Here is a 25,958-nt window from a genome sequence, read left to right as displayed (position 1 = left end):
TGGGTAAGTTATTTTTGGCTGCATACCAAGTTCCTTAGCTTTTCGGAATATCATATTCCAGGCCCTTCAATCTTTTAATGTGGATGCTTCTAGATCTTGGGTAATCCTTATTTTGGCTCCTCTATATTTGAATTGATTTTTTCTAGCAGCTTGCAGTATTTTTTCCTTCATCTGATAGTTCTGGAATTTGGCCACTATATTTCTTGGTGTTTTGATTTTAGGATCCCTTTCAATATGTGATCAATGAATTCTTTCAATTTCTATTTTACTCTCTATTTCTATAACTTCTGGGCAGGTTTCTTTGATAATTTCCTGGAAAATAGTGTCCAGGTTCTTTTTCTCATCATATTTTTCAGGGAGTCCAATAATTCTCAAATTGTCTCTCCTAGATCTATTTTCCAGGTCTGTTGTTTTCCCAAGAAGGTATTTGACATTTTTTTCCATTGTTTGATTTTTTTGGTTTGCTTGACTGATTCTTGGGGTCTCCTCGAGTCATTCAATTCCATTTGTTTGATTCTGATTTTCAATGAAGCATTTTCTTCACTCACTTTTTTAATATCTTTTTCTAATTGTCCAATTGAGTTTTTAAGTGGAATTTTTTTCCATTTCGCCAATTTTATTTTTTAAAGAACTATTTTCTTTTTCCAGTTCACTAATTCTGTTTTTCAAGGATTTGATTTCTTTATCCACTCTATCTTTAAATAAGTGGGATGACTTATCCAGACTCTCTTGCCAAGTTTCCCTTTCCTTTTCCCATTTTTCTTCTAACTCTCTTGTGAGAGCCTTTTTACTTTCTTCTATGAGAGTCTTATGTATTGAGGACCAGATCATATCCCTTTTGGGGATTCATCTGGAGACAGTCTGTTTTTAGTCTCCTCAGGGTTTAAAGTCTGCTCTCTATCCATATAGAAGCTGTCAATGGTTAGAGTGTGCTTTAATTTTTTTGCTCATTTTGCCAAAGAAGAGTCAAAGAAAACAAACTAACAAGAAAAACAAATGGTCTGTTTTTTTTTTGGGGGGGGGGAGGCTGGATGGTATTATGGAGCTTCCTCTACAGACTGCAGAGGGCAGCAGTGAGGCACTAGCAGGACAGCAATGGCTGCACTGTGTCAGTGCTCTGAGACTCTGAGAGCGTGCTGAGACACTGTGGGTGGGTGTGGCCAGGTCCTGAGACACCCTAGCTTTTCAGGGTTATAGTTTTCATCCCCTGTGTTTTTAGCTTCTCTGCTTGTCTACTGGCTTGCTGCCAGGGCAAAATAGCCAACACTGTGTTAAAGCTCTCTCCCCAGAAACGGCTGAGATCACACCCCACCCCACTCCGGTCTGCTCAGCTGTGAGCTGTCTGCCTTACTCTGTCTACTGTGCTGCTGCTGCCTGCCTTCAGTTTGTGCCTGATCTATCCATCCCCATCCATGAGCAAAAATAGACCTTTTCTAGTGAATTTTGAGGGTATCTTCTCTTGGTAATTTGTGTTTTTTTTTTTTTTTTTTTCAGTCAAGCATTAATTCCGAGGCTTGTCATGAATTAAATTATCCTGAGAGAAAACACGGAACTTAAGTAGATGTGTGTGTCCTCTCTGCCATCTTGGCCTGAAGTCTAAATGTAAGTCTTTACTTTAATGCCTATTAAATTTTTTTTTTTAATTTGCATTTTTTTTTTTTCTTTTTGGCTGAGGCAATTAGGGTTAAGTGACTTGCCCAGGGTCACACAGTTAGGAAGTGTCGAAGTGTCAAAGTGTCTGAGACCAGATTTGAACTCAGGTCCTCCTGAATTCAGGGCTAGTGTTCTATCCACTGCGCCATCTAGCTGCCCCAATGCCTATTAAATTTTAATGGATTTTACTAACAAGTCACTTAACCTATTTTGCCTCAATTTTCTCACCTGTAAAAGGAGCCAGAGTAAGAAGTGGCAAACTATATCATTATGTTTGCTAATTCCAAACTGCTAAGATCTTTTTGTATCCCTAAATCTAACATATTGTTTCTGAATGGGATGGAATGGATGAAGTATTTCTCAGTATTGAGACTAGGCCTAAGTAACATGATCCCTATTCCCAGTCTTGAACCCTAGGTTGCAGGAGGTGACAGGAAGTTAGTGAAGTTGCAGGAAGTGACATGACCTGTGTGAGGTGGACAACATTGGTGGTCATTGGTCAAGGATGGTTATGTTCTTTTGCCTAACCAATGAAAAGGCTTGGGTCTTTTCCTATTTAACCGGATATTCTACTTCTGGCTAGATTCAGGGGCACATGGCAGAAGTTGGAATAGCTAGCTCTCTGGTGCTTCTGGACCTATCCCTGCAGATATTAAATAAATGCTTTCTCTTTGTACCTGAAGATATCACTGATTAATTAATTTGGGAAAAGGGGTCTAGCATCCATCCTATATATTTCTAACTCCTAGTTTCATGTCACATGCAAATTGGATAAGAAAACTATTTTTTTCCAATATTTTTTCAAAATTCTATTCTTGTTAGGATTTTTAGTATCTCTGAAATTTGTCATTGTGGGAGAATGCTAGTAAATCACAAACATTTGGGAAGATCAGTTGGTGAGAGAATTCGACTATTTTTAGTTATCAATTATACTCAAAATATATTTGAGAGGCATTGAGATTATTTTCAATGGATATGGTAATAAAAACTAGCATTTTGGTAGATTGAGGAATGTGGCCAGAACTAAATGGAGTGAGTTAATGACTATTCAGAAATACTGAATTGGTTCAGCATGAGAGTACTCTAATTTTGATTGAAAGGTTAGGGCATCTCTAAAGAGGAAATTAGGTGATTTGAAAAATTTACTTGGGATAGGTGGCGGGAGGGAGGAAAATAGAGGAAGGGAAGGGAAATAGAGAGAAAGAGAGACTGAGAGAATACAAATTAAACTGTTATCAGTACTATCTGCATAACCAAAGCCATAGCTCTCCAGAGGTTTCATATCCCTAGAGTATGCACCTACTTGGCCAATATAGACCAAAATTTTCTGTGTAAGAATGCAGGACATTTTGGCCACTGGTAAGGCAATACTCTTTTAACCTTGGTAGGAAAACTGGACTATATAACTCCCCCAAATAGGTGAGGAGATACAAGGCTAAAATGAAAATGAAAAGATTTTCAAATCAATAGTCTAGGGTCATCAGAAAGAGTATGTGAGTACTCAAAATAATATTCATACTATTTTGATTTATGACCATGAGATAGTAATTATTTTTCTCATTGAAATTTCTCTGCTGTGGGTTAGCATGATAAATTTGAGTTGAGAGCTAAAGGGAAAGGATAAAATCATTTAAAAGGCACCTAACATGTGCAAGGTTTTGTGCTAATTGCTTTATAAATATTATTTCTGTGAACTGAAAATTCAAAGAACTTTGAAAGAATTTTCAGAATTTGAATGCCTCAAATAGAATAATAAACTGAGGAGTTTTCTTAAATGTTACTGAATTATTCTGTGGACTCTTCTTGAGGGAGAAAAAGGTCATCAAAAGTTTCAGGCAACAGTTTTGAGTTTTTCTTCTATACAAATTGTCCATGTTCCTATCCTTTTCTGTTATGGTTATATAAATTTATGCTCACTAACTTACCATGGGGCTAGTGTTGGGAGAATACCTCCCTGCTTTACAGGCAGAATTCTATGTTATTTTATTCTTGCTTTGCTTTTTGTTTAGCAAATGTTTCTGATTAACACTTACTGGAGTACAATTGGCTGACTTATTAAATGACAAATACACTGAAGAGGGCTCAGGAGATAAACTATACAATATACCCCTAATAGAGTTACCTTCAGAAAGCTGAGGGAGTTGTGGAAGTACAGCTACCTTATTGGGGAACCCTACAAATTTCCAAGGCAAGTTAGGATGAGCAAATCATCAAAAATGAGAAAGAGAAGAGAAAAGGACATTCAAGTGACTTACTAGATCTACCCAAGGATCAATTCATATACTATCTCCTGTGGGAAGTCACTCTTAATTTTGTAGTTGTTGATGCTCACTCCCCCTTCTCAAATTATCACATTTATACTTAGCTATTTAGATTTTTGTATACCCACTAGAAGTTAAGTTTCTTAGAGGCAGGGTCTATTTTAAGATTTGTCTACACATATTCAGTGCTCTTTGTTACAGTTTGTTAGACTGGCTTGATATAGAAATGTATGATTTCTAAGAAATTTTTTAGGTTTAATTAATGTAAAAAGCAACTCCATAGATACATACATATATATATATATGTATATATATGCATACCTAAATATACACAGATGTGTACATATGAATTTTTCAATAGGAGGTATATAACTATTTAAATGGAAGAATACAAATGACTTCAAATGTATGCATTTAAATGTATGCACATATACATATCTGTTTTTAAATATGGCTATATATATATGTGTACTTTTAAATATTTGAATTTTCTTTCTAGTCATTTTCTGATCAACTAAAGCAAGTTTCAAACTAAAGTAGTTATGGACCAAAAAGATTTACAGAAACATACTAAATACATTTAAGATATGACAAATTATCCTGCCTGAAATGGTAATCACAAAAAGCATTTCTCTCAGAATCATTTGAGTGCTCTGGAGACTGAGAAAAGGAACATCTAGATGGTAATTTGAAGGGCAGATTTAAACTACCATTTAGTGTTTTTCAAATAAAACTCATGAAATAAATACAGCTGTTCACCTTCACTAAATTCCTTTATGTTTAACTTTAATCAGTTATACTTAATAAAATTTGTATTGAGAATTAATTAAAATTAATAATACTTAACTAAATATGCTTAAATTTATATTTAGAAGTAAATAAATTAACATCGATCAAGATCTGTTTTAAGTAACTACTTCTACTGTCACACCATACTTGAAAAACATTCTTATTTCTAAAGTCACGTCACCAATCATGTACTAATGTTTATTATTTGAGCATTGATAAACACAAATTAAATTCATTGTGGTTTAACTTTCTTACCTTAAAATGCTTTTTGGACAGTAAAGTTCATTGTAGTTATCAGGAAGTAGACCAATTCTATGATTTATTTTGGGAATAATCGATCAGTTAACAGAAATTTAAATATTATTGAATATTAATATCTCAGGCATTGTTAGGCCTTAGAATAACTTTTACCTACAAAGTACCTTACCTTCTATTTGCTTCAGTTTTCTCAACTATAAAATAGTGATTATAAGATTACCTATATTCCAGAGTTGTTTTGAAGATTTAATAAGATAATATTTATAAAGTGCTTAGCATGTGCCTGGAATAATGGGTTATATATTATTGTTGTTGATGTTGCTGTTGCTTTTAATAATATGAAAATAAAACAGAACCTATTACCAATAATTGTGTGAATGAGAAGATTTTTATAAAAGACGATATAAAGTGTACATTTCAGTGGAAAATGAAGGGGGGCTTGTTATGAGATAAGAATGAGACAACTGACATACTAAGTATTATATTAATATCCACAAAGTATTCAAAGAATCAAAGAAAAATCTCTAGCACATGAAGTCATTCTTTTATAGAAGATTTATGAAAAGATGAGGGCAAGAATGGCGTAGGTTGGTACTGCATGAAAAACTTGCATTTTGTATTAAATATGAGAATATTTCTCCTAATGAGATCCCGGGATCCACTGAAGTATTCTAAGTGTACTTTAACCATTGACCCATTGTATATCAAGTAAAATAAAACAGGAGGCTACTGAAAGGCATTTACTAAGTGCTAATTACTTCTTTGACAACTAAGGATTAAGTTATAGCATGTAGGGTGAAATTCACACTTGAAAAGGAAGAGCAGGATAAGTCACCAGAGAGAGTGCAAAGAGTAAGGGAGTATTAAATTGAAATATGAAAGAAAGTAAGTTCTAGAAAAAGATAAGGAATGACAGGTTATTAAAATGTGTTTTTCATAATGTTTGAGATGGTTCAGTTTTTAATATGTACTTCCTACTCATATTTTCAAAGTAACAACTTTCATCACCATTTTATTTACCATCAAATGTTATTTGTTACCTACATGTACAATTGTGAGCATTATATAAATTTTTAAAATGCATGATTCCTAGAGGAGAAGATAAATATGTAGAAGAACTGATAATGAGTTATATAACAAACAGGAGAGAATTTCTTAACAAGCATACGAAAAAGAAACATTTATAATATAGAGATCATTATTACATGTGCACTAATGTGTGTGTGTGTGTGTGTGTGTGTGTGTGTATCTGTGTTTGTGTGCTGCCTTGGAATGAAGAGTCTTTTCTGTGACTTCAGTCAAAGGAAAACATTTATCTTGTTTTCTTTAGATACATATAAGATACACATAATTACATTCTATAGCTGCTATCGCCACATCTATTGAAAACTCAGAAGAAAAAAATTCTTATCAATTTAGTCTTCAGCACTGTCAAAAGATTCATCATTGGAAATGGATCTAACTTTATCAATAAAAATGTTATTAAAGAAGAAGCCTTATTTTCTTTGACAGGAAATTTTTCATCTTCTCTATGTCATCTTTACTATTAGAATGTATACTATTTGATAACAGGTCTTTTTATTTTTATATCTCCAGTGCTTTGTATAATAGTAATTAATTAATATTCATTTATTCATGGCAACTTATAGTCATGCATTTAACTTTTTTTTTTTTTACAAAGAAGGTAAATGATGACAATACTTTGTTAGTTTTTCTAAAAGATATCCTGTTCCTGATGGAATAAATCTATTAAATCAAACTTGTAGATGATAAAGAAGTGGTCAGAATAAGAAGAGTGAAAAAAATTGGAGGCACTTATTTAATCCTTACTGAAATACACATTCTCTTCTTTTATACCCTTTCCATTCTATTTCTCAGAAAAAAATTTCAATAGTTATTTTTTTACAGAGTTAGGCAAAGGTGTCTAATTAGGTTTTTGGGAAATTATTTTCTTTTCATTTACATGCCACTTACAATTTCTTCATTGTCTTCCATGTTTTGATATCGATAGCAAAGAAAACCATTTGGTCCTTGTACACAAATCAGGAAAACTAAAGGCAGATCATTACACATAAATTTTTGTATGTGGCTGAGACCAAGGCTGAAGCACCGTTGTTAATCTTGTCCTGAGTTGTCAGCATCTTGTATGTGTTTATCATGTATCGTTTCCACTATGGATGGCACTGTGATGAAGGGAAGAGCCCTGATGAATACTATTAGAGTTGAATGTCTCATTTAGCAAAAGATGACTTTGGAAATGTTCCCAGATCATGCATCTGTCTCTCTAACTTCCATTTTAGAAGATAACATCAAATAGTAATGACCCAAAAATTAGTGTATTATTATTTCCCTTTGGATAGTACAAGAATTATTTTTTCCTGTGTTATCAAGAGAGGAAAAAAAATTATTGAATGTTCTGCTAAAAATGCTAATTGAAATAGCAATTGTGCATGAGATTGTAGTGTGGTCTCAGTTTATATAGACAGTTTTCTAGAGTCAGAAATTAGATGTGGTGTGTGTGTGTGTGTGTGTGTGTGTGTGTGTGTGTAAACATACATTCTAGATGATATTTCCTTCTTTGGAATGAATTCTTCTTTTTTTCCCCTCACTCTCTCTCATGTTTTTTTTCATATTCTCTCTCTCTCTCTCTCTCTCTCTCTCTCTCTCTCTCTCTGTATCTGTCTTTCTTTCTCTTTCTGTCTCAGTCTCTCTCTCTTTCTTGTGTCCTGTTACAAGAAAGACACTTGAATATATATCATTTGAGTCAAGTCAAATGATATGGTAGCTCAGGTTCATGACTAAGGTAAGAATCTTCCATCCTTTAAGCAATATAGACATGTTCACATCCAGGCTTTTTTGGTAGTGTGGTTCCAAGGGTATGATGAGTTTAGAGATAATTTATCTATCTTAGAATATGTCTGATAATCTATGGTTCCCTCCTGAAATTAGGCAAAGGGGTGTGGAGTGATATTTTATATTTACATGTACATACATATTTGTATGGATATAATTTATTTTTATAAATTAATTTAATTTTCCTGATGCAAAATGAGACTCTATTTACTCTTTGAATCTGAGAGAGAACTAGTTTATGGAATGAATACATATCTCAAATTTAATTTCTATTTTCTCTTTACAAGAGAAAGCTAGAGAGAGAGGGAGAAGGAGAAAGGGAATTGAGGGAGAAAGAGAATCTACTGGAGGAGATGGAAAAAAATGTGATCAAGAGTACATGACCTTGGGGTAGCTAGGAGGCACAGTGGATAGAGCACCAGCACTGAAGTCAGGAGGACCTGAGTTCAAATCTAGCCTCAGACAGTTAACACTTCCTAGCTGTATGATTCTGGGCAAGTCACTTAACCTCAATTGACTCAGAAAAAAATAAAATAAAATAAAATAAAAAAGAGTACATGGCCTTCACAAAAAAAGGCTGAATCTTTATTGGGAAGTAAAGAAAGAAAAAATTGGGAATGATACCAAGAGGTTTTAAAGAGGAGGGATAAGAGCAAGCTGATAGCAAATAGCCTCTATTTTCCCAGCAAAGTTTGAGATGAGCATTTTTGCTTTTAAAGTAGTAAAAGCAATGGTGTGGCATGTTTTGTAGAATAAAGAAAAGGTTTGAAACAAAAATGGAAATAGAGTCTAGGTGTCAGAGCTGAACTTTTAGTATTTATTGCACTTCCACATCCCTTCCCTATACATACTGCCCACAACACTTTCAAGTGCTCTAGAACTAGATTAAAATATGTTTGTGAAATTTTTAGCCTAATAAATAAAAAATACAATATAACATATATAATATTACATGTTCAATTAAGCTTCCCCATAGGGATCCTTATTCATGGATTAGTGGCCTCCCATTTCTCCTGGAGCTTGACACCATTGGGAAAAAATCAATTAAAGAGTAGAAAAACTATCTCCCTGAAGTTGAGAGTAGATAACATACTAGTCTCATTTAACATAAATAAACTATAGAGAAGATATAAAATAAAGAGAAAAGTCTTTGCTCCTAGAATTATCTTAGATGTTAGATTGTAAAGAAATATTATAAAGATAATTCCATGAGGAATAACTATTATGAAGAGAATTCTTTTTGTCATGACTACAGAAGAACTGAAGTCCCTGAGAGAAGTGAAATAGAGAAATCTTTCGTGTTTAAGCTTGTAAATAGGAACTAAATTGTATGTGAACTTTTTTTTTAAACAAACCTTTGTTTGTAAACAAACAAAACCTTTAACAAACCAATAAAGATTCAGGATTGTGGTGTGTCTGGTCATAGTCTTCCTCACAGTAAAAATATTATTTTATCCTTTTATGTGTTTCATTACTGATTATATTTGTTAATAGATTTCATATACAGTGGGCTTTAATATTTATTTAATCACAGAACCTTAAGAGGCTTTCTGCATGGAGAAATATGAAAAAAATATTATTGAGAAGATTTCTCTAGTTTATTTAATATTGAGTAAACTTGAGTAGAGATTTGAACCAACTAATTAGTTAATGAAAAAAGAGGTCCTAAGTTAATTTGCAAGTTTAAAAAATTAAAATATATGCCTAGATCACATTGGAGTTCAGAATCATGACTAATTAAGTGAATGAATCAAAGGAGTTAAGGAAGCTGAGTTAAGAAATGAGTTAAGGAAAGTTAAGCTGAGTTAAGGAATGATGTATAAGTGAATATGGGTGATCCTAGAAACCTGGCTGCAATGCTTTGTAGTTTATGTATCTTTTACATTTGATTTTTTCAAGGACCCTGTGAGGTAACTAGTGCAAATATAATTAGATAAATAAATTGAGATTTAAAGGGAAGAGGAGATAGATCTGTAGTCATAGAATTAGGAAATGAATTTGAATCTCATTCTATAAATGAAAAAAATCTACTTTCCCCACTACATTACAATATGAGGAGTGGTCTTAACTACCCTGCTCTCTACACAGCTTCTCTTCCCCCACCCCCAAAAGGTAAAGTGTAATATCCTGAGGTCAGTGCTATTAAAATATTGTATTTCCTGAGTCTCATACAATGCTCGTTGAAGCCTTTATGACAGAAGAGGTTATTCCTTTTCTGGAAAGGAAGCTATTGGAAAATATGTTTGTTGGGTTTTCTTCCCTCCAGATGGAAAAAGTGACTGAAGGGTTGTTGAAAAAGAAACCGAGGTTCCTGTAGACACTCTGGAGATCCTCAAAGAGAAAAGGAATGGGAAAGAATACAGATCAACCAGCGGCCAATAACAAATTCCAAGTGAAGAAGGGTGCTGCTTATCTCTAACTGAATATAAGAATGACTTGTTGGAGCCCTGTCTGGCTCATTAACCCAGTAAACTAGTATCCCCTTTTTACTCCTCACCTTTTATCTTCACCCTCACCTCCCACTCACTGTTGAATGCCAAACTAGCATCACTGATCTTTAAATTGTGTTTATTTTCTGTTTTTTAAAGGAATTTGTCTTAAAATAATGATTATTAATTGATTTGCTATAAAAGAATACCAAGAAATAGTATAGCTAGGTTGCACATTGAAATAAGTTAGGAAGTTAGGAAGACTCATCTTCATAAGGTAAAACCTGGGCTAAGATAGTTATTAGCTATGTGATTCTGAGCAAGTCACTTACTTAACCCTGTTTGACTTAGTTCCTTATCTATAAAATGAACTGGAGAAGGAAATAGCAACTATTTTAGTATCTTTGCCAGAAAAAAGCCAAATAGAGTTACAAAAAGTCAGACAGGACTGAAATTACTCCACAACAACAACCATGCAATGGAGGAAAGACCCAAAGTTAAATGGAGACTAAATGCAATAGATTTAATTATATTTTCTCCATCTCCTCTATGACTGTTGAAAGAAGAGCTTAATTTAGTAATCAATAAATATTTATTAACCACCATGCTAGAGATGTAAATCAAATGAATAAAATGATCCCTAGCTTCAAGAAGTATATATTCTAAAGAGGGAGACAAATCTATAATATAAACAGACTATACGTAAAGACAATAAATTCAAGTAGGGAGGTGGGCTGTAGCTCGGGTATAAAAGAGGAAATGTAGAAGGTGAAACTTAAGCTGTGTAGGTGCTTGCTATGTTGAGTTATGTTTAACTATCATGGACCAGAATTTAAAAAATTCTATTCATTGATTCCCTTAGTTAAATCATCATCAACAACAAATCATTCAATAGTATAGAATTTGACAGGAAAAACAAAAAGTGACCTTCTAAAGTCAATAAGGTTGGAAAAGTTATGTAAAAATAATCCATAACTTTAGGCATAAAACAAAAACAAAAGTATAATAACACTGTAATTAAAATTAGGTTTAAATTAATACATGTATATATATAAATATATACATATATAATTAAGGAGACATGCTTAAATTACAGTTAAATGCTTCTATTACATTTATTTTCTCACAGCAAAGATTAAAACTTAATAGAGAGAAATATTTTAAAATTAACTTCCAACTTAAAGCAGATGAGATTTGATTCCTGCATTCTTACCTGTTCCAGAAAATACAAGTACAAAAAACAAGTATAATCCAAGACAATAAACTGAAAAAGTTACCTACCCTTGTCGATCCTTATATATCTTGTTAATTGTCTCCCACTGCAAATTGAGTTGAGTTAGAGCTTCTTTTATCTTAGTAGCTTCCACAGGTGTAGCATTTTGTAAGGCTGCTGTCTTCTTATTGTGAATGACATCAACCTGACTTGAAATTCTTTGCAAATTGTCCTTCACATTCTGCAATATTGAGATACAGTGGAGAAAATAACATCAGAGTAAATCTGATTATATTTACAAGAAATATAGTAGCATTATAAATGAGCAATTCTCCTATAAATATTCAATGTTAAGATTCAAAATAATTGGGGGGAGGTGAGAGAGGGCAGTAGGGGTATAAAAATGATTTAATTTAAAAAAAAAAGAAGCCACAATCACTCATACATTCATTTTTGGAAGGAATATCTGAGGTCATTTCATTCAACTCAATCTATGCAAGAATGCACTCTATATCAAAATGTATTTTTTCCTTTTTAATTTCAATTAAAAAAAATATGAACCTAATAATACATTCAAATGTCTCTTCAAATAGTTAAAGACAAGTGTTTTTGCTTTTTCTTTTATAGGCTAAATATTCTTAATTCATTTAGATAGTCTTCATATTTTAGTCTCACTATCTCTTGATATGTTTTAGATTTAAAAAAAATAAATGAAACTTCTGAGGATGGAACCAAATTGGCAGAGTGAGGCCAGGAAGCTGTTTGATCTCTTCCAGTTTCCCTAGAAAACTACATGAAACCCAGCCTTGAAACAAAGTCTGATGAATGAAACCATTCTCCAACTGATAGTTTGGAAAAACTTGAAGAAAGGTCAATCTTAGTGGATGAGACTGGGGTGTTCAGCCCAGCTCTGACAGCATTTGGGAAAGCCAGTGAGAGGGGTTTAATTAGAGAGGATCAGCAACTGAAACCCTTGGTCATCGCTCAATAGTGGAGCAAACCCATATAACCTTACCCACTCCCAACTCAGAAAGCAAATTCTTTTTCTTGGAAAGAACAGATAAAGCTATCACCTGCAAACATAGTGGCCTGTATGCTCAAAGCAAAGGCTCAGAACTGCCCAAGAAGCTTGGGACAGTGTCTACTTCATTCCAGGAGTAGAGCTCAACCATTTAAGTAAAAAAAAAAAAAAAAAAAAAAAGATGAAATACCAAAAGAAAAGGTAAGAAAATGAACAAGAAACAGAAAAGAACCCTGACCAAAGAAAGTTACCATGGTGACAGGAAAGACCAAAACATCAACTCAGACAAAACATCAGCATCAAGGTGCACAGAAGAAATCTCAAAAAGTGATATGAATTGGACTCAAGCCCAAAGAAACTTTTTGAAAATGTTCATAAAATACAAATAAGAGAGGTAAAAGAAAAAATGAGAAAAGAAATGAGAGAATCAACAGCTTGAAAAAGGAAGGAAAAATTTGATTGAAAAAAACAGCTACTTAAAAAATACAATTGCCCAAATGCCAAAAAAGAAAAAAGAAAGAAAAGAAAACAACACCTTCAAAAGTAGAATAAACCAAATGAAAAAAAAAGAGACACAAAAGGTAACTGAAGAAAATGACACATTAAAAACTAAAACAGGGCAAATAGAAGGTAATGACTCTACAAGACAGAAAGAATCAGTTAATTAAACTAAAAAGAATGGAAAAATTGGAAGAAATTGTGAAATTGTGAAAAACAGCCAGCCTGAAAAATAGATCCAGAAGATACGTTTAAAGATTATTGTCCTACCTGGAAAAAAAAAGCTTGGATAACATTCTTCAAGAGATCATCAAATGAAACTGCTCGAATATTTTAGAAATAGAGGGGGTAATACTCATTGAAAGAATATATAGATCACCTTCAGAAAGAGATCCCACAAGGAAAACCCCAAGGAACATTGTTGTGAAATTCTAGAACTACAATCTCAAGCAAAAAATACTGCACGCTGCCAGACAAAAACAATTAAAATATGAAGGAGCAATTCTTTTCAGAATTATCCAGGATTACTTAGGATCTGGCAGCTTCTACAATAAAAGATCAGAATGCCTGGAATGCCATAATCCAGAAGGCGAAAAACCTGGGAGGATGTGGTGATGAATTGACTCAGATGTGTTGATATCAAAGAAAAAGAAATGAAAGGGTGGAAAAAGTTCTGAAGGGGAAGAAAAGGAAAAGAGAGACATGAAGAGGAGCAAAAGTATTGCTTCTATTGCAATCTAGAGAAAAAGGGGAGGGTAATGAGCATTGTCGGAAACTTGGTTCCATCAGTTTTGGCTCTAAGAGGGAGTAACATAATCATTCAATTGGGCTTAGAAATTTATCTACCTCTATAAAGAAGTAGAATGAGAAAGAGAAAAGAAAAGGAAGAAGTAAAATAGAAAGGAGAGCAGAAACACTAGGAAAAAAGGTAAAAGAAGGAAGGGAGAAGTGATAGAAGATAAGGTTAGTGGTTGGGGTGGGTTAAAAAAACGCTACTAAAAGAAGGGGAAAAAGGTGATTATAAGGTAGTGGTGTGCTGGGTAAAAATCACTACTAAGGACAGAGTGGAAAGAAAGAATAAAAGTATATAAAGAGAAAAAAAAGGACAGAGGGAAATATAGAGGTATAACAATAACTGTGGGTGTAAATGGGATAAACTTTCCTATAAAACAGAAGCAAAACTCAGAATGGAATAAAAAATAGAATCCTTTAAAAAAAAAAAGCAGCAGTAGCAATTCTGATCTGAGATAAAGCAAAAGTAAAAATAGATCTAATGAAAAAAGATGAGGAAGGAAAGTAAATCTTGATAAAAGGTACTAGTAATGATATTAAATGTATATGCACCAAATTGTAGATCATATAAATTAGTAGAGAAGATATTAAGCCAGTTATAGGAATAAGTAGATAGCAAAACTACATTAAAGAAGGATTTCAACCTTACCCTCTTTTCTTGACAGTATATGGCACCTACACTAAAATTGACCATGTATTAGGGCATAGAAACCTCACAATCAAATACAGAAAGACAGAAATAGTAAATGTTTCCTTTTCAGACTACAATGTAACAAAATTATATTTAATAAAGGGCAAGTAAAGATAGACTAAAAACCAAATGGAAATTAAATAATCTAATTCTAAAGAATGGGTGGCTCAAATAACAAATTACACAAACAATCCATAATCTCATCAAAAAGAATGAAAATAATGAGATAACATATCAAAACCTATGGGATGCAGCCAAAGAAGTTCTGAGGGGAAAATTTTATATCTCTAAATAGGTATGTGAATAAAATAGAGAAAGAGAAGAACAATGAATTGGGCATGCAACTAAAAAAGCTAGGAAAAGAACAAACTAAAAAACCCCAGTTAAATACTAAATAAGAAATTCTGAAATTCAAAGGGGAGATTAATAAAATAAAAATAAAATTGAAACTATTGAACTATCTAATAAAATTAGAGTTGGTTTATGAAAAAAAAGCAAAATAGATAAACCTTTGTTTAATTTGCTTAGAAAAAAGAAAAAAAATAAGTCATCAGCTTTAAAAATGAAAAGGGTGAACTTATCACCAATGACAAAGAAATTAAGGCAATAATTAGCAATAATAATAAAGCTGTTTTTCCTGTATAGCAGGAAGTCTGACAAGCTAACTGAGACGGATGAATATTGACAAAAATATAAACTGCCCAGAGAAGAGGAAATTAACTACTGAAACAGTCCCATTAAAAAAAAAAAAAAGAAATTAACAAGCCATTAATAAACTCCCTAAGAAAAAAATCGCCAAGGCCAGATGGATTCACAAGTGAATTTTAGCAAACACCTAAAGAATAATTAATTCTAATGCCATGTTAACTATTTGGAAAAATAAGTAATGAAGGAGTCTTGCCAAATGCCTTCTGTGATATGAATATGGTATTGATATCTAAGCCATGAAGAGCCAAAACAGAGAAAGAAAATTATGGACTAATCTCCCTAATGAATATTGATGCAAAAATTTTAAACAAAATATTAGCAAAGAGATTACAGCGTATTATCAGCAGGATAATACCCAATGACCAAATGAGATTTATACCAGGAATACAGGGCTAGTTCAAAATCAGGAAAACTATTACCATAATATACCAGATCAATAATAAAACCAACAGAAATCATAAGATAATCTCAATAGAAGTAGAGAAAGCTTTTGACAAAATATAGTATCCACCTTATTAAAAAATCTAGAGAGTATAGGAATAAAAGGAGTTTTCCTTAAAATGAGCATCATTTTAACTATTTATCTATTTATTATCTATCTAAAAGGAACAACGAGCATTATTTGTAATGGAGAGAAGCTGGAAGTACTGCCACTAAGATCAGGGATGAAAAAAAAGATGCCCATTATCACCACTATTATTCAACATTGTATTAAAAATTTTGGCTTTAGGCAAAAGAAAAGGAAATTTAAAAAATTAGAATTCAATAAGTAAATAAAACTATCACTCTTTGCAGATGATATGATGATATACTTAGAGAATCCTAGAAAATTATGCAAAAATTTACTGAAAACAAGTCACAGTTTTAACAAAGTTACAAGATATTAAAATAAACCCACACAAATCATCAGCATTTCTATATATTATTGAAAAAAGCCCATCAGTAAGAAATACAAATTCCATTTAAAATTACTGTAGACAAAAGAAAATATGTGGGAGCCTACTTACCAATACAAACCCAAGGAACTATATGAATATTATTACAAAACACTTAACACACAAATAAAGCCAGACTCAAACAATTGGGAAAATGTCAATTGCTCCTGGATAGGCCAAGTTACTATAATAAAAATGACAATTTTAACTGGGACACTGATACATTGTTGGTGGAACTGTGAATAGATCCAATGATTTTGGAGGGCAATTTGGAACTATGCTCAAAAAGTTATCAAATTGTGCATACCCTCTGATCCAACAGTGTTTCCAAAGAGATCTTAAAGAAGGGAAAGGGATCCACATGTGCAAAAATGTTGGTGGCAGCCCTCTTTGTAGTGTCAAGAAACTGAAAACTGAGTGGATGCCCATCAATTGGAGAATGGCTGAATAAATTATGGTATATGAATGTTATGGAATATTATTGTTCTGTAAAAAATGATTAGCAGGATGATTTCAGAGAGGCTTGGAAAGACCTACATAACTGATGCTAAGTGAAATGAGCAGAACTAGGAGATCATTATACACAGCAACAAGAAGACTATATGACAATCAATTCTGATGGACATGGCTCTCTTGAACAATGAGATGATTCAAACTAATTCCACTTGTTTGGTGATGAAAAGAGCCATCTACACCCAGAGAGAGAATTGTGGGAATAGAGTGTAAACTACAACATACCATGTTCACTCTCTCTGCTTTTATTTGCTTACATTTTGTTTTCTTTCTAGTTTTTCTTTTTCTTCCTTCTTGATCTGATTTTTTTTTGTGCAGCAAGTTAACTGTATAAATATTAATACATATATTGGATTTGACATGTATTTTAACATATTTAACATGTATGGGACAACCTGCTAGCTAGGGAAAAGGGTGGGGGAAAGGAGGGGAAAATTTGGAACAAAAGGTTTTGCAAGGGTCAATGTTGAAAAAATTACCCATGCATATGTTTTGTAAATAAAAAGCTTTAATAAAAAATGTCAATTTTGCCTAAATTGGTCTACTTGTTCAGTTCCATACCAATCAAACTGCCAAAAATTATTTTATAGAACTAGAAAAATAATAAAATTCACCTGGAAGAATAAAACATCAAGAATATCAAGGGGATTAGTGAAAAAATACAAAGAATGCTGGCTTAGTAATACCAGACCTAAAATTGTATTATAAAGCATAACTCATCAAATCCAGTTGGTACTGCCTAAGAAAAAGAGAGGTTGAGTGGAATAGATTAGATATACACACCACAATAATAAAGGCCTATAATAATCTAATTTTGACCAACTCCCAAACTCTAGCTTCTTGAATAAGAACTCACTATTTGAGAAAAATTGTTGGGAAAACTAGAAAATAATAAGTCAGAAACTTAGCATAGATCTATGTCTCATAACCCATAATAAAATAAGGCCAAAATTGGTACATAATTTGGGCATAAAGGATAATACCATAAAAAATTTAGGAGAGTAAGGGATAATTTACTTGTCAGATCTTTGGAGAAGGGAGGAATTTATGACCAAAAAACTAGAGAACATTATGAAAGGCAAAATGGAAAACTTTGACTACATTAAATTAAAAAAGCTTTTGCACAAACAAAACCAAAGCTGGGGAAAAAATCTTTTTAGCCAGTCTTTTTGATAATGGTCTTATTTCTAAAATATATAAAGAATTGTGTCAAATTTATAAGAATATAAGTCATTCCCCAATTGAAAAATGCAAATAAAACAACCCTGAGGTACCATCTCACATCTCTCAAATTGGCTAAAAGACAGGAAAAGATAATGATAAATGTTGGAGGGGATATGAGAAAACTGAGACACTAATGGTGTTGGTGGAGTTGTGGATTGGTGCAACCATTCTGGAGAGCAATTTGGAACTATACCCAAAGGGCTATAAAACTGTGCAAACCCTTTGACCCAATAGTACCACTATTAAGTGAGTAAGTCATTTAGACAATTATAAATACCCGATTTAACAACAAAGGATATTTGAAGAAAGATACTATCTGAATCCAGAGAAAAAACAGATAAGCAGAAATATTTATAGAATCATTTCACACACACACACACACACACACACACACACACACACACACACACACACTTGTACCTGATGGTAACTTGAGGGTATGTAGTGGCAAGAAAGAAAAAAGCATATTAATATGTTAAATTTCTTATATATTTAAAAGGAATAGCAACTTATAAATGCCAGATTTGCAGCTTTTTATACAATCAACTCCCCTTTCCATTATGTTTGTTTTATTTCTTAAGTTCAAAATAAATAAGATAAAATTAAAAAAATAATATTCCTCACATGTAGGAATAGAAATCAAATGCAGAAATACAGAAATCACTCAGAGTACAATGTCCTAAATATTGTTACCTAAGGCTTGGTATTGTCAAAAGGAAATTTGACTGAAAGATTACATGAAATTTGTCATAGTGATAAATCAAAATTTAATTTGTAAGGGAGACAGATAATTTAAAAAAATGAATGGTACTTTATTTAATAGCATGTTTATATAAATTTTTATGATTCTAAAACACTAATTTAGGTGTTACAACAACCTGTAAAATAATGGTAAATAAAGTCATCTTAGAAGTAAGAACACATGGGTTCAATTTCTGCCTCTAAAATATATAGGTAGTATTCCTTTGGGTAAATAACTTAGTTTACCAATGTTCTAGGCTGCTCTCTAAGATTATAAATTTCAGAGAAGGTGACAATTTGAATTGGTAGATAGAGCTACTTCACTTAGAAGTTTTTTTCACTAATGAAACCAAGAGTCCATTCCCTATTCTCATTTTACAGTTGAGGAAATGGAAGTGAAAAGACCTTTCATGAGTCATAAAGTTAGTAAGAATTTTTCTAGTATTCTGATGTTAAGATCAGTGCTCTTCTAGTTTAAAGTTAAGAACCAAAGATGACTTTGTCAGTTTTGCTTAATGCTCATTATTCAAGTGCAAAAGAAAATATTACTGTCCTTAGATTGCATTTTATCTTAACAGGCAGAGAAAGAATTTTGGTTTCAAAATTCTTGCATAAGTGGTTGAAACTGGATGATTGTAATTATTACAACAAACGTTCATTTTCTCATTAACCCACTGTCATATAGCTTCTGTCTCCCAAACTAACAATATGCTTTAGCATAAGTCACCATTAATCTTTTTAAAAACTAAATCTACTGACTTTTTTTCAAAGTCCTCATTAAATATAGATGAATTAAACTTTTTCTTCCTCCCTCCCTTCATCCATTTCTTCCTTCCTTCCTAATGGTCAAAGACATTATATGTATTCCCATTTCAAAACCTTTGTTTCTACTATTTCTCCCACTTGAAGTGCTTTCACTTTTCTTCTCTATCCAAATTGCATTTATCCTTCTGAATCAAATCCACAAAAGCCTTTTATACAAAATCTTCTTTGACTCCTACAGTCTATATTAGTCTAACTGACTATCATGGCATCACCTCCCTAATGTCATAGTCTTTTTTTTACAGAGGACAAACAATAACCAGGTCAATATCTCTTTTTTTCTAAATTCATATAGAGGTAGTTTTGACAAATGATTATTTTCTGATTTTTATTATTCTGTTTCTCCAGCTATATATAATAAATTCTGAGCAAGATCATAAGTAATAAAAATATGTGGATCATACAGTGTATTCATTTGTGTCCCTTCCTTGCTTCCTCTCTATTCCAAAGTATTTTAAAGTTATATTTTATTTATTTTAAAATTGAATTGTCTTTGTCCTGATTGTCATAAAGTAGAAATTCTCAAAGACACTATATTTGAACATAGCTAAACAAAATCAGTGAAAATGAATCTTCGCTTTTAAGTGAGGATATCTCTGACTCTTGGTGAGAGGAGAACAAAATAGGAATAGTAAAGACCTGTGAGGTAAAATATAAATCACAATTTTTGTAAGAATCTTAGCAAAGAAAGAAATATTGCTGTGTAGAATTGCATCATTAAACTTCAATTTTAATGAATATGTGATCTCATTCATTAATCTATTCTTTCCATCAGTGCAAATTTAAATTTCTAGTATTTTCCCTTACTGTGCAGTTTTTGCCACAGATCTGGCACAGAAGCACCTACTTCTGATCTTCCTACCTTTTCTATACATATCAGCCAAGTAACTGAATTATACCTCTGCTGTCTCTCAATCTTTTCATGAAACTAGACTATCTTTTCTTCTGATTATATTACATTTTAGGTGGCATCTTAATGCCATATTCTATGTCTAGGTAAAGACTGGGACCTATTTATGTCCATTGTACATCTTTCAATTGTCCTCAGATCATCTGTAATTAATTCTTTGGAGATGCTTAAGGTTCCAAGATTCAAATATGCTCCAGCAAAAAGATGGAATCTTTTTGTTGGGAAGTAAATTCAGACCACTCAAAGAACTGTGTACTTCCCACAAAACTAATCCAATAACTATGCTATCTTCCTTCTGAGCTCTAGGCACTGTTCCTTGTCAATTTGTAATGTCTAGTCTAAATGTATACTTTATTGACCCTCCATGGAATGGATATTCAAATAATTTTCATAATATGGATAACATGCATTTTTATCCATTTAGTTTTTCCTACTTGTATTATAATGGCAATTTTTTTCTCATTAAGTAAATGTAATGTTCTAAAGCTTGATGAAAGCACACAACCTTACCTAAACAAGCATATCTGGAGTTATCTTCATCTGTACAGTTATCTGGATTCTCATTATCTGTAGGAAATTCTTTTTTTGGACACTATGCTGGACATTTTCCATAACAATGGCAGATACTTTTGCTAAATATATGCCTCACCATTTTATGTCTAACTTAAAATAAATGGGTCATTGAATACTTGTTTCTGTGAAACATATATCAAAATGTTGTATATACCAATGACTTGTTTAAAGTTGTGTTTTATTTAGCTGAGATAAAAACTTTATTTGCATTCAATATGATTGACTTTATATCCTTTCTGTGTGATCCAATATGGAAGACTATTTATGGATGCTTGACTGTTTCTTTCTTATTTACTTGTGAAAGTCACTAAGTAATGGATATTGGTAGATATTTGTCATGCCATGTAAGGCTTAGGTGAGTGATCTTAAAAGTTCTGAGCTGCTGTAGCCCATGCAGATTTGGTGAACACATGCTGTATATCAATATGTTAAACCCCCAATAGTAGGGGAGCCACCAGGCAGCTGGTGGGTCAGGGCATCAAGAACTCGACCTGGAGTCAGAAAGACTGAATTAAAACTTGATTTCAGAAATTTATTAGCTGCAGGAACCATAATAAATTATTTAACATCTGCTTGTCTTGGTTTTCTCAATTGTAAAATGAGACAATAATACCTGACTTAAGGATTGTGAAAATCAGATTATGTAACATTGATTTTTGAAAAAGTACTTAGTACAGTGCTTGCTACATAGTAGATGCTACAGAAATGTTCTTTCTCTTCCCTTCTCCAAATCTGCCTAAGGAAGGTAAACCAACATAAGGAAGGGTGAAGCAAGCCTATAAATAGGACTTGTTCTCTAGTGTGGGTGAGAAAGGAAGACTCATTATTTTTTGTTTTAAGTCACCTCCTTTTTGTACTTCATTGTCTAAGAGGACCTTTGACATCATGAAGGTAATGGCTTAACTTGCACATGAATTGAATATGAGTCAGCAGGAAAGTCATCAATGTTTCTCTCTATCTTCCAGAGTTATTGAAGTCCAGTGGCAAGATAAAGTTTGAGAAGACTAAAAAAAGCTCAGGATATAGTAGGTGACTTTGGTCTTTATAAATTAAGATCTTTCTCAGGTCTCAGTTTGTCTGAAGTCACATCCATTCAATGATGAAGGACTGGGTAAGAGTTGAGATAAAAAATGTTTCAATTCACCATCTAAATAAAAGACGATATGAGTGGAAGATTCCCTAGAGTTTCTGGCTAGAATGGAAAATAATTGATATTTTCACTCATTGTAATCCTTCAAAACCTAAATAGTGAACCACAGAAGCTTGGGTTGGAGTTGTTACTGAACATGAAAGCCAGAGTGATTTGGAACCAAGTAGCTTTTGATTTTTAAATGTCAAAAAACATGAACAGGCAGTTTCCAGACAAATTAAAGCTATCGATAGTTACATGGGAAGAAATACTCTAAATCACTATTGTTTAGAGATATGCAAATTAAAACAACTATGCTGTATCATCTCACACCTTCCAGATTGGATAATATGACAACAAAGGAAAACTATAAATGTTAGAGGGGTTGTGGGAAAACTGGAATACTAATGTAGTCTTAGTGGAATTGTACATTGTTGGAATTGTGACTAAAGAGTTATAAAACCTTTTCATTCATAAATGTCACTGCCAAATTTATATTCCACAGATATCCAAAAAAAGGAGAGAAGTGGAAAAAATGCTTGTATAAAAATAATTAGAACAGCTTCTTTTGTGGTGACTAAGAATTAGAAATCAATTAAAAGGTGGCTGATCAAGTTGTGATGGAATGTTATTGTGCTATAAGAAATGACAATTTCTTATAATTTCAGAAAAACTTGGAAAAACTTACATGAACTGATGCTTAGTGAAATGAACAGAACTAAGAGAACATTGTACACAGTAACATCAATATTGTATGATAAAGCACTGTGATTGGCTTAGCTATTTTCAGCAATACAATAATCCAAAACAATCAGAAAGGACTCATGATGAAATACTTGAGAAATATTAGTCTCTAATGTTTGTTGAATTGTTGAATGATTTTTTAAAAAAGTAATTTAAAGTCACTATTTTTCCTTGACTAGATTGGTTCTCCTACTTCTCAAAATCTGCATCTTATTTTCATACAGATCAAAAAGTGTTCATTGTTATTGATTTCTTTTTTGTCACCCTTTAAGATAGTAATATTGCACATTTTTGGCCAATTCTGTCCTATCTTTTGTGACTTAGTTTGTAAAAATTATTCATCAATGTTTCTAAAATAAAGTTTGCTTCAAAATGTATTTCCTTTATATTCTTCATCTTACCCAATTATTCTTATTGATTTCATCTGCATTAGTTTTATTTACATTTTTTATATTGCACTTGTTTGAATCCAAATGTGGTAGTTCTCTCATTAATGATGAAATTTAATCATTATAGAAATGCTGAGAAATTTGTTCTGCTTTCTATCTGTTGAATTTCTGCCAAATGTTTCCCAATACTTTTGGAATGACATAGCTTAGTTGGGTTTTGTGCTTCTAGGCTTAGAAGCAAAAGCAAGAAACCCAAAAATTAATAACAAAGACAATAAAAAAATTATCATCATTTCCATAATAGTTTTAGTATGGACTCTAACCATAGCCTATGGCATGAAAAACCATTGTTGTAATTCAACTACAAAAACTAATGACCAATCTATGTAAAACTCATCCCCTCATAAAAATTATTAACCACTCATTCATCAATCTCCCTGCACCATCTAATATTTCTGCCTGATGAAACTTTGGGTCTCTACTAGGAATATACCTAATTATTCAAATCCTTACAGGCCTATTTCTCCCAATACACTACACCTCAGACATCCTAACTGCCTTCTCCTTTGTTGCCCACATCTGCCGTGACGTCAACCACGGTTGACTGATCCGTAACCTCCATGCTAATGGAGCATCAATATTTTTCATATATCTCTTCCTACATGTTGGCCGAGGAATCTACTACAGATCCTATCTCTACAAAGAAACATGAAACATTGGGGTAGTCCTGCTTCTGACTGTTATAGCAACTGCATTTATAGGGTATGTCCTTCCCTGAGGCCAAATATCATTCTGAGGCGCTACTGTAATTACTAACCTTCTATCAGCCATCTTCTACATCGACACTACCCTGGCAGAATGAATCTGAGGGGGCTTCACAGTAAATAAAGCCACCCTTACCCGATTCTTTGCATTCCACTTTATCCTCCCCTTCATCATTATACACTAGCCATTGTCCACCTCCTTTTCCTCCATGAAAGAGGCTCTCTATACATATATGTTTTTTAATGATTTTCTTATGAGGCAATACTGTACACAATCATCTACCACCTTCTTTTTTCAGATTTTTTAAAAAAAGTTTGATTAATATTACTTTATTTCTCTACCACTTCTCAATATCTCCTAATCTTTTCCCAGTATTGGAACTCTCCCTGTTTTCTCCAAAGTACATTTAGCTATGTCTAAAAATCAAATATTTCATTCTATGTCTCTAGTAGACTATCGACATTGTTCCACTCTTTCTCTGAGATTTTGATTGGTCATATTGTTTTTAACATAAAGAAGTTACTTAGGGGATTTTTCTAAATAGACTGTAAAGAATACATTATATAGGACCTATCTAAAGAAAGCAACAACTGACAGAAGTTCATCAATCATTCAGATGGAATTATGGGGCATTGGAAAAAAGTAACATATAAAACACTGGGAACTTATATTGATTAGCTGGGTAAAAGACCATTATTTTCCTAGTGGCCTTTAACATCTAACGAAAGAGTTTAGTCTTCAGTTTTTTTTACCTTCATTCTTTTCAGTGATATTTAATGGAACAGCAGCTAACAGCATCCAATGAAACTTAATCTAGTTTTGAATTTAAAATGAATCAGTGAGAAGACTCAAGAAGTAGGAACTGTGATCCTTCTCAGGACATAGAAGGCTCTAGATGAAACTCCTGCTGGTCTAAGGTATGGGTTTCAATTCTTTCAAAATGATAAGTAGATTGATTGATAGATCTATAGCTCGCTAGATAGATATAGATAGACAGATCAATAGATAGACAGACAGACAGACAGATAGATAGGTAAGTAGGTAGATAGATTGATAACAGTACCCTAGGCTAGAATTTCAGTTGAGACTGAAGCTGAAGACATCAGAGATCATGGTCAAGTATTAGAACTATAAATCTTTCCTGCGAGCAGGTCTAGAAGGACAATTGGAGCAAAGCATTGATTTAAAATACTGGATTTTACAAGGAACAATGCAGGTAAATAGTGAAAAGAGAGGAGAGAGGGGGACAAAAATATTGGAGGGATAAATTGTCTTGGCCATATATGTTGTCTATATGTAAGTGTTTTTGCTTATGAATTCTAAGGAATATAGATAGATATGGATATACATACAAATATGCACATATACATTGTGTATACTTTTATCTATTTCTATATCTATACTGATATTCTGTGTATTTATGGGACAATATAGCTCAATTTTATGTGAAAGATGTTTTTTGCTACTTTTCTTACTATGCCATTTCAAAAATGCCTTATTTTGAGCTAATTTTGTTCTCTAGATATAAAAAGTTAAATATACAATTTTAAAAGATAATATTTTAGAGTTTAAGACAGAGTACTTTGAAACATGTGTAGTAGTCTCTTGGGGGACCTACTCTTTGAGGATAAACTGAAGAGAGTGTTTCAAAGAGCTATTTACAATTTATTGGCTAAGGTATTTTCTGGAATCTTTTGACCTCACTGTGTTGACTTCTATTTTTCTATTCCCAATGCCTAGTATAGTTTCTGAAATACAGTAAGTGTCTAATTTATGTTTCTTGGTGAACTGAAGTCATTTAAGAAAATTTATAAGCAAAGTTGATAAACAAAATCAATACTTTTTTTGTCCATTTGTCATCTTTTAGTATCATTGGTTATTGAAATAATGTAGATTAAATTGAATATTGAAACTATATAAATACTAAGTTATTAAATTTAAATTAAATATAAAAATATTGAAACTTTATAGTGTTTTCTCATTATTTTATCGCTGTTAATTGAGGATGATCTTTAACTTTCCACTAATCAATGATTTAATTGAATAG

General features: G+C 32.5%; 1 protein-coding gene across 1 annotated transcript in view; it reads right to left on the bottom strand.

Moving 5' to 3' along the window:
* The window catches only part of DMD (dystrophin), a 2,219,276-nt gene that overhangs the window by 1,234,085 nt on the left and 959,233 nt on the right, over positions 1 to 25,958 (bottom strand). The window contains exon 43 of the mRNA XM_051991017.1: positions 11,525 to 11,697. Coding sequence (XP_051846977.1) covers positions 11,525 to 11,697 — 173 coding nt within the window. The remainder of the gene's footprint in view (positions 1 to 11,524; positions 11,698 to 25,958) is intronic.

This window comes from Antechinus flavipes, chromosome 3 (assembly GCF_016432865.1).
Source record: "Antechinus flavipes isolate AdamAnt ecotype Samford, QLD, Australia chromosome 3, AdamAnt_v2, whole genome shotgun sequence".
Classification (NCBI taxonomy): Eukaryota; Metazoa; Chordata; class Mammalia; order Dasyuromorphia; family Dasyuridae; genus Antechinus; species Antechinus flavipes.
The sequence above is the reverse complement of the archived record's forward strand: the minus strand, read 5'-3'. Positions and strand labels throughout refer to the sequence as shown.